Raw genomic sequence first — 13,426 nt, forward strand, 5'->3', positions numbered from 1 at the left:
TTTTAATGGAGTCTGACAACTAGCAGTTGAGAAACTGTTAGAGGAGATAACCAAAAGAGCCACACAACAGTCACGTTACCTAAAGAACTATGTGGTATGTCCAACAAGTGGTATGTCCAACAACCAATAAAAAGGAAAATTCGATTAAGAAGGAATGATTGAAATTATTATTATATTTTCTTTTATTGTTATTTGCACATTATTAGTATTGCAAGACAGGGACCAAGTGCATATATAAGACACTGTAATAGAAAAGGGACAATAATATTAAAGTATTTTTTCCTTCTCTGAAATTTTCTCTATGACTTAGCAACATGTTACATTATAAAAAACCTAATAAGAGGGTTCCTCAATCATACTTATACCTCCTTACAATGTGAATTTCCATCTTAGATTCTTGTGCTAAGTTTTTTCATTTTTTTTTTCATTTTTCTAACAACACAATTATTTTATTGAGAATAATCCAAAATAAACAAGCAATTGCAATACTTATTAATAACCTTAAGAAAAGAATCATCTTACATTAAAAAAAAATCCCAGGACAATTGAAGAAGAATATATATACAATTTCCTTCACAATGAACGAAGGATGTATCCCGTAAAAGAAAAAAAAAGAATCAGTACTGCACATATGAAGGTTGCACGGCATATTGCCAGCAATTCTTCTGGTGATTTGAAAACAACATTGTATCCTTTCTCTTTCAGTTTTCTTTTCCATTGGGTTCAATCTTTAGCTCTGATGAGTCTTTAGATGAAGGATTAACACTGAAGATACAATATCAATCAATCACGAGTCCAATCTACTTAAAGAATTGACATCATTTTGAACCTCAAGGAACGATGCTTAACTTTGTCATCTCATCTCTATTTAAAGTAAGAATTAGACTCGTTTGTATTCCCAACAAATTCCTTTCACTCCAAGCCTAACTTCCACATTTCCTTCTAAGCAGCACCCTCAAAGCAATTGGTAGTTCTCTCTTTACATGAAATCTCCCCTTTTTGAGTCTCCAAACTACCATACTCAATGATAGACTTGAGGAGCAACATAAAACTCACTCTCCATAACAGCTGGTCTTAGATCTTCCTCACGCATGAACTCCAAAGGAAAGGAAACAAGGTGTCCCTTCACAGACTTCAACCTATCTATCGGGTCTATTGTTTTGATTTCTCCATTCTCATGACAGACCAACTTATCAGGGGCTATTCCCATATCTATGGTGGTATGACCAAGTTTTTCTTTCAACTGAACCATGCTTTGCCGAAGTGCAGCTCTGCATATTATTGTAAGTTTCTTACTTAATAAGAAAGGATAAAACAATAGCAAAAAGGGGATAATCACAGACCCTAGAAGAAACGGGGAAAATCCACATACCTTGAGTGTATTTCATCGTTGGGAATGCAAGCAAAGACCTCATGGTATATACTAGCATTTTCCTGTCACAAGTGTAGGAGTTTACATTACTATTGGAGAAGAAACTCAAATAACGTGTGTTCATCCAAAAACAAAGTCAACATGTGACTGTATCATGTTTGTTGAAGAATATTGTTTGTCAAGTTGAAAAATGAGCTCAGTTATTAAAATATAGGGGCTTAAAGGAAATCAAATTTTTAACATCTTGACTGGTTACGATGTTGTTGATAAATAATGCTCCCGTTAAAGTCTTGAATCACTGTCGAAAAGAGGAAAAACACAAACCAGTCAGACAAAATCTAACCTTTGCAGTTGCTGACCACAAGTCCTTGTAGGTTGTATCTACCACCGGATCACTGATTTTACTGATCTGTTACGAGAAAGAGAATATTAAGAGGGCCTCATCAAGTAATGCAAACAGACGAACATATCTATTGTCGTAACAGACAAACAGGAAAATGATGGTTACATAGTCAGTATGGTTGCTCATGGAAATTATAGTTGAGAAAACTAGATAAACAGTAAGAAAAGCAAGAAGTAAATAAACTGAGCTATTTGCCAATTATTTTAATGGAGTCAACTACAAGTGTGTAGCACATGGTTGTGTGAGCCAATGCAATGGCTTTTCCCTCTATGACTAATAATGAAGCTGCTAATGCAACTTCATCATCTCATAGTTTTACACAAGTGTACGAGATGCAACATTTTAGTCATTGCACCGAGCACGTTTATAATTTTGTTCATCAAACCAACAATAAAAAATAAAATAAAAAACAAGGTGCCATATTGTTCCAAACTTGTTTATTCTTCCCGTTAATCAATGGCAGACAGTGCCTGGCAGAGTCTGTGTTGCTGAGATATAGCATAAAAACCCAAATTTTATCATTTTTACTAACCTCTCCGCTATGAAGACCAAGGTGCTCAGACCATAAGGAGCAGCGGAGGCTATAGGAAAATTTTCCAGCCTGCCATGGGTTTCCATTCATCAAAGACTCAACATATTCTTTATCTTCTATAAGCACTCCAATCTGGTTGATGAAAATTATTACAATTAGATAAGAAACAGCTGATTAAAGAGACAAAAAGCAGATATCAATTGCACCTCAGAGTCTCTTAAACCAAGCAAACTGCGGTCATTTATATTAGATGATCCAATAAAAGATACACGATCATCAATTATCATCAATTTACTGTGCACATACACCTGCAGATATGGGAAATATTCATTAAACAAGAAAAATATGTGCTGTTAAATCATTATTATAAAAGCTAAAAGTTGTGTACTACATCTAAGACATCCAAACTTTTAATGAACTCTCCAGGGCCCAAAGAAAAATGCTTGATGAGACAATTGTAAACTTTTGGTAAAATCAAAAGATGTCTCAATATATATTATACCTGACTTGTAGCCACAGGACCATTTTCATAGAGTCTACCATGAGATCGTAAACCATAGAAAGAAATATAATCATGACTCTTAGGACCAAGTATAGTTTCAAGACTGTATAGTATCGAGTGCTTTTCTCTAGAAATCGTTCTATACTGCCAATGTGTTAAGGCTCTCACAGTAGCAGCACCACCATCATCTAGACCACCCTGTTAATAGTTCACAACGGAAAACGATTAAAGACTACACCAAAGGCGGATTTCTTTTATAAAAAAATGGCAAGTGAATTTACCTGGAAGCCAGGTAAGAGGGGAATCACTACTATAACTCGAAAATCTTTCTGTTCTTTGTGAGCTTGCAAGATACGCCTATATAAAGCTTCCAAAATACGGTTCTGTATTGTGTCATCCCCTGATAGACCTGATATGAAAAATTGGTTCTGAATGGAAACAAAATGAGAAAGACAAAAAGGGGGAAATGGGTACACTGTAAGAAACCACTATGATATACGTACACTGTAAGAAACCAATAAAGCAGAACTTAATACTTATCACAGACCTAGTATTGCCATAAGGTATTTTTTGTATGAAGGATTTGCATTCTTGAAGTGCAGTTCGTTAAAATAATACCCAAATACTATTTTTTTAAATGACTTGGAGATCAAGAATTTATTTATATCATGACTTTGGATCTTGATCTTATTTGAAAATTATCAACCAACCCAGTATAAAAACTGGAAAATTAATACCTGAAATACTAATGTATTTAACACATAATAACCCCAAAGGCCAAATATCTTAAGATACTCAAAGGAAAAGTGTACAAAAATAGGAGTTCCTCAAAATTAACTTACCTCAATGTAGATAAAATGTTTTGCTTTTTCAATAAGGGAACAATATGCCGTGTGAATGCTTTCTTCGGGCTGACTTGTTCCAGCAGACCACTGGCTGACACTTCTGATTACCTGTGGATTTCATATCCATCATCCAAGGTTGTGGCAGATAAATCATTATGTAAATTTATATTGACATAAATTGATAGTTCCCAAACTAAGAACCAATATGTTAGGGATGGAGAGTTTAGGAGTGAAGGAATAAAACATTAAATGCCTAACTGCCTTAACTGCTTTAGCAGTTAGGAAGAGCGGGGTTATTGGTTGTATAAATAGCAAATAATCAATTGTAGTGGGGGTCGATTGTTTTGATTGTAGTCTAACCGGGTTTGTCATCCTAAGGAGGGAGGTTAGGCTCTCTAGAGGGAGGTTATGCTCCCAAACCCAGTCCTTGTAAAGAGATTCGTTTACGGTGAATAATAGCAAAACTCATTCTTTCATTTCTGTTTCTATCTTTTGAGTGTTTTCTTGTTAGGTTCCAAACCTAGGAACCTAACACAATATCTAATGGTAGATTCTGTTAATATGACCAATTTTCAGTACATGTAAATATAATCATATCGCAAATCCAAACAGAAACACCGTCTGAATTCTTCCCAGAATTATTGTAGGAGCAAAATTTTGCAAAGTTTATACCCTAGTATTAATCGTACGATTTTTTTATAAAATTTTTATACTCGCGATTGCATGTGGCATATCATCCATAAAATAATTATGCTTCACACCGGTGTAAACTTTTTTCCCTTGTAAAGAGAATTTACCGCATGTGATAGTTATGATCATATATTGGTATAATTTGCTACTAATAACTACTAGATTCGTACTTTAAAAGTCCTAGTAGATTGTTCTAATAAAGAGTGATAGGATATGGAGAGTCTATGAGAGAAAGAAAAGAGGGAATGAGGAGGTTAGAAGAGTAAATGAGGCGTAACTGTAATAACAGTTAGTGGCGGGAAAAGGGAGCTCTTATAAAGAGCTGGGACACTCTTGTAAGTTGTAATAGTTTAGTTTTTAAATTCTTTCTTTGTATAGACAGGACGCATTTATCCTGTGGAGGGGAACTTGGCTCCCTTGGAGGCTTTGAGTGTATAGTTTGGAGGAATAATAACCAAATTACTCAGTTTTACTATCTTTTCTTCTTGTGTGGTGTGTCAGTGAAGAGTTTAGATAGATTTCTTACCAAGAAACCTATCAAAGAGAAACTAATTGTTCTACGAAAGAGAAGCTAATTATTCAAGCATCATGACTAACCTGGCAATGACAGGTGATGCGTGGACCAACTTGTCCATACTCCAAAGTTGTGTCATCATTGGTGCCTTCAGGTGCTTCCCACCAATCATCTAGAACATCGACAAAAGATTGTGCTCCCAAGTGTAAAGGAACAACTTCATCTTCACAACCTTTCGTCTGATTGTCTGAAAGTAGAGTTTCGTCTTCCATCAATGGAGAAATTTCACTAAAATTTGTATGATCTCCATTTGAAGTAACAATTCCATCAGCTTCTTGCGGTAAAAGTAGTGGTATATCTTGCACTGGAGACTCTGAAGAAAATGAATTTTGCCGGACAGTTTCTTTCCTTTTGTCTTCATCTTTCTTTTCTTCAATGTCTATCTCTCTGCTTCTTCCCATGTAATGAGGAAGGACCATGTGATGGTGAGGCATGAGTAGAGGAATTTTATGTTCATTTGGAGCTTTGGTTCTCTATGATAAGATTCGCCATGTAAGATAGGGCGGATACAATAATAAAAAGAAAATATTTAAGAAATAACATAATTTTGTATACCTTAGCATGGTTCCAACGTTGGACAAAATGTCGAGCAATGTCACGACAGGGAGGTCCCCAAAGAGCACAATGGACATCATGCCACGGCATACGGGGATATTTCTTGCGATTCAATTCATCTCTCATGGTGTCTTCCCATGAATTTGGCTCAGATTCCCTATCAACGTACAAAAATTACAGAAAATCATATAACAATAATACTATAAACTTAGTATAGCACCAACCAAGTCTTTGATGCCATCACTCAACAGCAACAGCGAAGGCTCACACATGTCTAAAAGCATTACAACAGACCCTAGAGTGTTAAGGAACTTGGACTTTTTCTTCTAGTAACATATTTAAGCACTGCTTCAACAAATTCTCCACGTTTTTTTGAATAATCAAAATTGGAAAAGAAATACCTTGGGTTGTAGTAGTCCTTTCCAGGCCATATTACAGAAGGGCAGTCACCCACTTTATGTTCAGGTGTGTCATACCGACCAAAGCATAAATCTAATCCTCCAATATAGCAAATCTTGTAATCAATAATTACAAGTTTTTCATGGTGCGACCTATAACAAAACCAAAATTAGTCATTATATATACCCCAAAAAGGTCCACCTAAGATGATATTCAAACTTCCTTTATTAAATAATAGTACATACCATAAATACACACGAGCAGCGAAATGATCTGGATAGCGCAATACCTTCACATTCTCATGAATTTTTAGCAGTCTTCTCATACTGTACGAGCTGTTGATTTTCAAAGCTAAAGAAACCTCCTTGTAGAGAAGCACGTAGATCTGCAGAATCATTTAATGGCATAAGCATAATTCTATTTGTTATATAATTCAATCTTTTAAAGAATTCAACCTCCAGACTTTGACAAATGCAAACAAAATGGACTATATTGACGAGAATTGAATGTGTGTGTACCTGAACCCCTTGCTTAGCCTTTTCTTCTAGTAAGGAATCTAACCGAGAGGTAGAAAAACTATCAAAAGGTCGCCTCAGATATAGCTCTGGGCATAGCCACCAGCCCGTGATGAAGATCTGCAGCCATTTTTCATTCTCTTGTAATTAAAAACTGAATTAGGAAGCCAAAACAACTTATATATATGTACCTCTGACTTTGCATCTTGAATTGAAGTAGCAATAGCTTCAAAGGCAGCATGTCCATCAACAAACCATTGGGCTTGGCTCCCATCTTCAGTCAAGCCTCTTATGGGAGCAAAGGAACCAAAGCGATGAGGGGAACACCAACCTTCAAGTGGTCTCAGACTAGATTCATTTATTGCAGCAACCCAAGCTTTTACTTTAGGAGTACTGGTAGTTCTCAACAATATGCTCCTATTTCCACTAGTAACCTATTAATAATTCCAAACAATTTCTAATAAATTTTGGGAGCAAAAGCATTTCTAATCTTGAAGGTCAAAAAGACTCCCTAAGAGACAATTTTTACTACCTTGAATGAATAACGCAAAGGATTGCGTCCTTTTATAGGATCAGCCAAATATGCTTTGGTCCCTCCAGCTCCATCAGAGGAAGGGAGGATATCAAAAATAATTATATCGAGTGGTTTGTTGCTGAAGGGATCATCCAAGAGGGCCAAAAACCCAGGTTTCAAAACAGCCCATACCTGCAGACAACAATTTCTAGATTACAATTAGGATTACATGAAAAAGAAAAAAAGTTGTAAGAGACCAGATATAACCATAAAGAGGCATTTCAACATATGGAAGGTATGATATATTTTAAATTTGTCCCTAATTTAAGATTGTGTTTAAACATGTAAAATTACAATCCATTAATGTTAATGAATTTGATAGGTCACAGAACACCCCAAAGAATAAAAAAATCTTGGACATTTAAATGTATAAGCATAATATAATGACAGAAAAATTCAATTTTTCTTTTGACCACACCCATCACTTTTGTCCCCATTACAGACATTATTGATGCAGAAAAATCCAGGAGTACACTTTTGGAAGGATACATTTATGATAAACCTAAAATACTCCTCTAAGGTTGACTAAGAAATCAGATACTCTCTGTATAAGAAATACTCAATAGCCTAAATTAATCAAACAGCTTCAAACATGTACACTAAAGATCTACAGTCCTAATAACATAGAATCCACAAACAAAAGGATGAAAACCCCAACTACCAGGATGAAATCCTCTAGCAAAAATCAAATCAAAATCCTAAAAGCGGAAACTACCAACCCAAGTTACATCTTTTATGTTTCTGGTATGGAAAATGATATGCCTGACTAGCATTGGAGCATTCAGCCATAAAAATTAATAAAGCAAAAGATGTGGAAGCAGATATTCATAGAGGTTGGAATTGACTATGTTTCTCAGAAAAATGTAATGTTATATCCAAAGACGATTGAAAACAAGAAGACAAGTACTCAAGAGATGAAGGCTTGAAAAATTTATATCCAGAGATCACTGAAAAGTTTTGTAGTTAGTGCTAAAACATAAGAGGAAGTACTAAATCCACATGTTAGATTATTTCAGTCCACAACTGTACCTGCATCTTACTTCTCGATAGTATGCAACCATAAAAACTAAACTAGCTATTATCACCAAAAATAAACTTCATAACCAAACCTTCTTCCAGCTGTTATTACAACAACGAAACCAATTACACGGGAAACATGATACGTCCAACTCCTGTGAAATATTTGACAAATGCTTCACCATTACATATCCCTCTTTCAGTTTTGGACCATACTCCTGTATAAAGGATAGCTTGGAGACTTCCAAAAACCTGCAGACCTATAATCCAAAACCATATGTTACAAAAGATAATTTAGCTCTGGAGAAGTCACATTAGGGGATGGTAAAAGTTCCCTAGTTATACATAGAAGTTTAGAAGAAACTGAAGGAAAAACAGATTTATGGTTCATAAATTCTCTCAAAGTAGGCACAGGTCTTGAACTAGACAAGAGAAGATAACGAAAAACAGTTTCATCATGTAAACCAATTTATACATAAATACATACATAAAACGTAATGCTATCAATTAGCAACATCGCCTACATTTATCAGATTGTCTGCTAAGCATTATCTAAATAAATCCATAAAATGTCAACTTCGAAGCTTCATTTGTTACCTCTTGAGAATTCACAATATCCAAGTTTTCTAAAAAATGGTTCAAATAACCCTGCATTGCGACTTTGGCTCTATCTGCAATTGACTGCTGCCCTCCTAGTGATGGACGAATTATTGGTAGAGCAGCAACGGATGGAACATATCTTTACAAAAGACTAAATTAATGAGTACGGGAGCGCATTGAAAATAGTAGAGAAACACACTTTTATGATCCCAATAACAATTCTATTTTGAATTACTTAAACCATTACCTTCAGGGTATTGGTTAGCATTTAGCAAATTAAAATACCTGTTTTTAACACTGTCTTCATGAAGTAAAGGCACAGCTCCATCATCAGGTTCTTCATCTTCATGCTCTATTACCGTTTGATCTGCTATTCCCAAGTTTTGGAGCCATTCTTTCAACTTCACGAGTTGTATTAAGATAGAAATTAGGCTGAATCATATATATCAAATATAATGAAGGAAACACCTCAAGTTCAAGTTCATTAGTATAATTAGAATCACAACATCTAAAATATTGTCTTCTTTGATGTTTGATATAGCTCCGTCCAACAATGACAAAGCTACTGAAAACTAAAGAGAACAATATTTCAAATGCAATGACTTTAATTATGTCAATAAGTAGACTTGAGGGTGGAGCAAAAACTAAACTATTGGCAATATGTATTCTCACTTAATAGCAAATGAATAACATATAAGAATCAGGTATTGGAACGTAAACGTGAATGTGTTAGATTAAGGAGGTACTAAAGATTAAATGAAAGAAACAACCCTGCAAAATTAAAGAGCAAACCTGTTCTTGCCTGTCATGGAAATCTTCAATTATTGCACGTTTTCGCAGACAGAACTGTAAATAAAGAAGTTGTGACGCCTTCTTCACTAGACGCCAATTAAACTGCAAAATACAAATGTAACAGTTACTCAGACATTATAGTTTGGATGTTGGATTGGAATTTGGAACTACACTTCACATCATAATTCAATACATAAAAAGCTTAGAGTCTACGTCCCAAAGAGATATAAATGATTCAGGTGTAAAGTGTAAATAACTGGCATTCATATTATTTATGAATAACTGAAATTGATTAGAAGGTATACACGTAAAGACACGCTGATTGACAGCTATACATGTTAAAATCCAGACCGACTACTAGGTGGTAAACATAAATAAATAATATTTTACCACTAAATGAATTGTGCAAAATACTTAAAAGAATGAATAACACTATATAAAAATATTTTACAATGCCTTTCAACCACAAATCACCATATATATATACATTAAATTTACTAACATATGTAATAACCTCCTTAAAAGTTGCCTAGAAAACTCATATTTGAATAAGAAAAATAATGAACAAATAATAATTTGTTATTACAGTTCTCTTCAGAATTCTTAACATCTTCCAATTGTAGCAGAGTACAACTAAAGTAATTAAAACGGATGCATCCATCCAAATGGATTCAGCAAGTGGCAATAGAAACAGAAACGACCCAATTGAAGATCATTTGGAAAAACAAAACAAAACCAGAGATGTTCATTCGTCTGTCCCACTCAAATTCGCCAAATAACATTGGACAGCTGAAAGAATAATAATATTCATGAGATCACAAGTGCCATGGTGGTCAATAACTTGGACCACAAGCTTAAAAACCGTGAAAAGAAATCGACAAGTCAAAATCTTTTGTACATAAAAAGTGAGATGAAAACTAGAAAAAAGCAAATGAGTATGTGAGTCTGTGCCTGTTTGTACTGCAACTGAATGGTATAAGAAAGGAGTATTGAGCTAATGTCTCCGGTGTCTGGCCTCGACACGGAAACGACGGTGGCTTTCGGCAACTCGTCGAAAATCCACACCGTTTCGCCGCATCGCCTGAAGGAATAAGAAGTTGACAATGCTTCCGACGGTGGAATCAGCGGCTCGGACGACATGGGAAAATGTGGGAGACAGCAGCTAATTCCCAGGTTGAGTTCAAAACACCGTACTTTGTTTAATGAAGAAAAGACAACGGTGTTGCGGGTTTTATACTTTATGTCAGAGGTTTGCCGTTTCTTCACTTTCCGTATGGGTAACTAAGGAATATCTCTTCCTATATTAAATTTTGGAAAGTAAGAGATAGGTTTGTTTAAATGGCTGAATCTTCAGATAGAAAAGAAAATTAAATAAATTTATTTTACAAATTTGAATAATTTACGGAGAAATATTTTTCATTTTTTCCACAGTAAGTATTTACAACACCCTTGAGTTTGATGGAGTAAGAAAAGCAACGGAAACCATATAAGACGGAGTAGCAACAAAATCTGATGTTGCAACTGAAAAAAGAACAAAGCTCTAACAGAAATTTGGGAATTTTTTGCATACTATAAAACATAAAGTTTAAAAATGAAAGGCCAAAACTTTGTATGTTTCTGATTAAGCCCCTGAAAGAGTTAGTATGATTTAACTTTTTGTCCAATAATGGAGAAGTGAAGAAAATTGGTATATTCTTGAGTTTGGAAGGGAATATCCAAGTTTTGATGCTTGTGAGTGAGTATATGCCAAAATGGCTTATGATTGGTATTGTTTAATAATAACAAATTGAAGCTAATAATTAGGGATCAACAGCATCTAATTGATTCTATATTCTACAATAAAGGAGCCAAGTCAAAATCCAAAAATAGGATTGAAGCTTATTTATAAATTGCGGCGGCCAGTTATTCATAGGATGAAAATAGATTTGGAAATCATATGATATTTTGGTTTGTGTTTTCCACCGGCATCATAATATATTAACAACTTTTTTATATTAGACTATGTTGTTATTTTATTTATTTTATTTTATTAATTTTATATTTAAAATGAATCAATTATAAACTATGATATAAATTAGAGTTGTCGATCACAATCCATGGGTCAATTCGGTTCATTATGGATTTGAGTCAGATTGAATTTGAAAAAATTATATTTTTTTTATGCTGGTCAGATTTTAACCCGACTCATACGGATTAAACTCATGGTGGATCGGGTTGATCCACCATCCTACCTACCTAATTTTATTTTAATTTTATAAACAACTATTTATTATTTTGTTTTTGCTTAAAAAATTATTTAAGTTTTTTATTTTCAAAATTAGTTAATCACTCGTGTTAAGAGTAATCTAGCCCGAAAATTAAAATGAAGAAAAAAAATTATTTGGTTGTTTGGTATCTGGAAGAAGAAAGTAGGTGACGGAAGTTGAATACAAAGAACCAATAGCAGGCAGTGGCAGGGTGGTTAAGATAATTGGACAAAATATTGATATTAGGGATCAATCATATTATGTGTCAAAGTCATGATTACATCATCTCACTCTCTTTTTGTGTCTTTCACATTCTGTACTGAATATTGGATATTGTTGAAAATTTTTAAGTTTAAGTTAAATATTATATAAAAATATGAAAGTTTCACGCTTTATAATATGAAAGATTTATAAATTTATTATTTTAATGTTGTGAATAAAAAGTTATGTTAACTTTTGAGCCATAAATATACTATTTTAATGTTTTGAATAAAAATTGATGCCAATTTCTAGTGTCAATTGTGTGTAAGTTTCCTCAATATTAAATTTTTCTTGGAAAGACTCGTAAAATGATATATATGGTTTAAGAAAAAATGGTGCCATTTTATATAAAAATTGCTAAATTGGATATATTTTTACCAACTTGCAACAGGTCGTGCTTAAAAATAAGTATTCAAAATAAAGAAGTTGTGTTATAATGCATAACTTTTTTTTTCTTTTTTACTTTTGTTTGAGTTTCTTTTTTCTATAATCTTATATTTCAGTTGATAACTTTCTACTTTCTTTTCTTTTACTTTACAGAAGTATAATTAGGTTTGTCGATTTCTATTTTTTTCAAGTTTTCTTACTCGAAAAGTCATCTTTTTGTTTGGGGTTTTGTTCTCGAATTGACACGAAGATGTGAAGGTAAATAGCTTATTCATATTTTTTAATTTAAATGTATATTCTTTATCGGTTATAAAGAATGTTGGTAATATTTTAAAGTGTAATATAGTTTAATTATGATATGCATTAATTTTTCTGGAATTACACTATAATAATTTAATTTGATTAGAGATTACATTGAATATAGGTAACTGTATTAATACGAGTAATTTTTTTTTTTGTTGTGTAGTCTATTATTATTTATGTAAATTGTATAAAGAATAAAGTGTTTTATTTAAAGTTATGTCTTAATTCATAAACATGTTAAGATATACGAAAGTTTATTGTCTAACGAATTTATACATCAATATTATTTTCTATGCAAAAACACAATAGCATCTAACATTTTACAAAAGACTATAAAACTAACAAATCTTTTTTGATTTTTTTTTTATAAATAGAAGACTGCATAAAAAAGAGAAGACAAGAAACAATTACACATAGTCTTATGCTGCCAAAATCATCTTTTTTTGATAATGCATCGTCTAACTTTAAGAATATTTATTTATAACAAGTCATTCATTTCATGTTGGCACACTCGCTTTTTATAAGACTTTTACGGATCATCGGTTCTAACAGTACACCTTGATCATGTTTTTGTGAGTTATAGGTGCACATAGAGTTCCTTTAATGAGTGAAGTCGTTCGTATAAAACAACTGGGTTCTCTGTAAGGTAAGTGAAGCTAACTACTTATTTTTTATGTTGCTAATGATTTAATATATTGTGATGCATGATTGGTTTGATTTGAAATAGATAAATTTAGTATGTGAAGTGCTTATGCGAATTCTATTGAATGAATGTTGTTTGATATTGAAAGGATCCACATTGATTGCATGTTGAATGCATTGATTTTAGGTTGCTTGAATTAATGAAACCGATATCATA

At 33.4% G+C, this 13,426-nt stretch overlaps 1 protein-coding gene across 1 annotated transcript; it reads right to left on the bottom strand.

Annotated features, from left to right (window-relative positions):
* Window positions 1–469: 469 nt before the first annotated feature.
* Window positions 470–10,662, bottom strand: LOC148194505 (phospholipase D zeta 1-like). Its single transcript, XM_088096409.1, has 20 exons — window positions 10,322–10,662; window positions 9,371–9,472; window positions 8,864–8,979; window positions 8,576–8,717; window positions 8,071–8,238; window positions 6,920–7,093; window positions 6,579–6,821; window positions 6,391–6,507; window positions 6,118–6,257; window positions 5,875–6,024; window positions 5,474–5,630; window positions 4,942–5,391; window positions 3,652–3,762; window positions 3,091–3,237; window positions 2,810–3,007; window positions 2,514–2,615; window positions 2,308–2,439; window positions 1,716–1,781; window positions 1,373–1,434; window positions 470–1,271 (listed from the first exon to the last, which is right to left on the bottom strand). Exons 1-20 carry the CDS (start codon window positions 10,508–10,510, stop codon window positions 1,022–1,024), a joined length of 3,216 nt encoding a protein of 1,071 aa, XP_087952535.1. The 5' UTR covers window positions 10,511–10,662; the 3' UTR covers window positions 470–1,021.
* Between the last annotated feature and the right edge of the window lie 2,764 nt (window positions 10,663–13,426).

The sequence above is a fragment of the Vigna umbellata genome, chromosome 8 (assembly GCF_029865625.1).
Source record: "Vigna umbellata cultivar VRB3 chromosome 8, Vumbellata_1.0, whole genome shotgun sequence".
In the NCBI taxonomy this organism is placed as follows: Eukaryota; Viridiplantae; Streptophyta; class Magnoliopsida; order Fabales; family Fabaceae; genus Vigna; species Vigna umbellata.